Source organism: Penaeus monodon, chromosome 34, assembly GCF_015228065.2.
Source record: "Penaeus monodon isolate SGIC_2016 chromosome 34, NSTDA_Pmon_1, whole genome shotgun sequence".
Taxonomy (NCBI): Eukaryota; Metazoa; Arthropoda; class Malacostraca; order Decapoda; family Penaeidae; genus Penaeus; species Penaeus monodon.
In genome coordinates this window covers 8,040,628-8,041,391 of record NC_051419.1, presented here as the reverse complement: position 1 = coordinate 8,041,391, position 764 = coordinate 8,040,628, and the positions used below count along the sequence as shown (strand labels likewise).

Genomic DNA, 764 nt, shown 5'->3' with positions numbered 1-764 from the left:
ATTTCCTAATTCTAGTCAGCTCCTCCAGACTTACCAGTTCTGGTGAATTTATTGAAATGACCGACGCTGAAGAAGTCAGTTCTGTCTGCGAATTCCAGTTTGGCGAAAGCGGCTTTGATGGTCTTGTAGTCGCAGAAGAAGATGAAGATGCGACTGCCAATCCGCCAGCTGGGAGGCAATAATTAAGAGGGATATTGATTATAGAGTATGTCTGTTGTTGGTATTTAATCTATTGAGTATAACTGCATGGATGAAGGAGTTGTTAAATTAGGGTAAAGTTCTGACTCTTATTTATAAAGGAGTGGCCATACTTTGTTAATCAATCCGCCTATGATAATTTGTGATTTCGTACTTAATGACCAGGTGACTCTAAATTGATATGTATAAATGAAATCCCATGGAAACCTAATTATTTACGTTTTATCCAGCGATCATTTGCTTGCAACATATTACCAATTCTAAATATTTATCCTTCACATATGCCACAGGTAAAAAAAGTAACGTTTTGTCAACTTTTGTAATGGTTATCCATTTAAATCACCCTTTTCCTTTTTTTAACTTCCCTGCTTGTTGCACTATTTGGAGACTGCAAAAGCCTCCCTTTCATGTTCTTACGCCCAACAAAGTACAATTTTACTCACGATATGATATTACCAAACTTCTTCCTGAGTTCCACCACCTGCTCGCTGACGGAGACTTCGCTGGAAGGTAATTTCCCTATTAAAGGTAAGCCCCATATTCCTGCAAAGAGAAGGTAGTTATGA

At 38.1% G+C, this 764-nt stretch overlaps 1 protein-coding gene across 1 annotated transcript in view; it reads right to left on the bottom strand.

The window, feature by feature from the left end:
• The window catches only part of LOC119594562 (cytochrome P450 2L1-like), a gene marked incomplete at its 5' end in the record, with an annotated part of 8,962 nt that overhangs the window by 5,619 nt on the left and 2,579 nt on the right, over positions 1 to 764 (bottom strand). Inside the window, 2 exon segments of the mRNA XM_037943595.1 lie at positions 35 to 168; positions 642 to 741. Of these exon segments, the coding sequence (XP_037799523.1) occupies positions 35 to 168; positions 642 to 741 (234 nt within the window).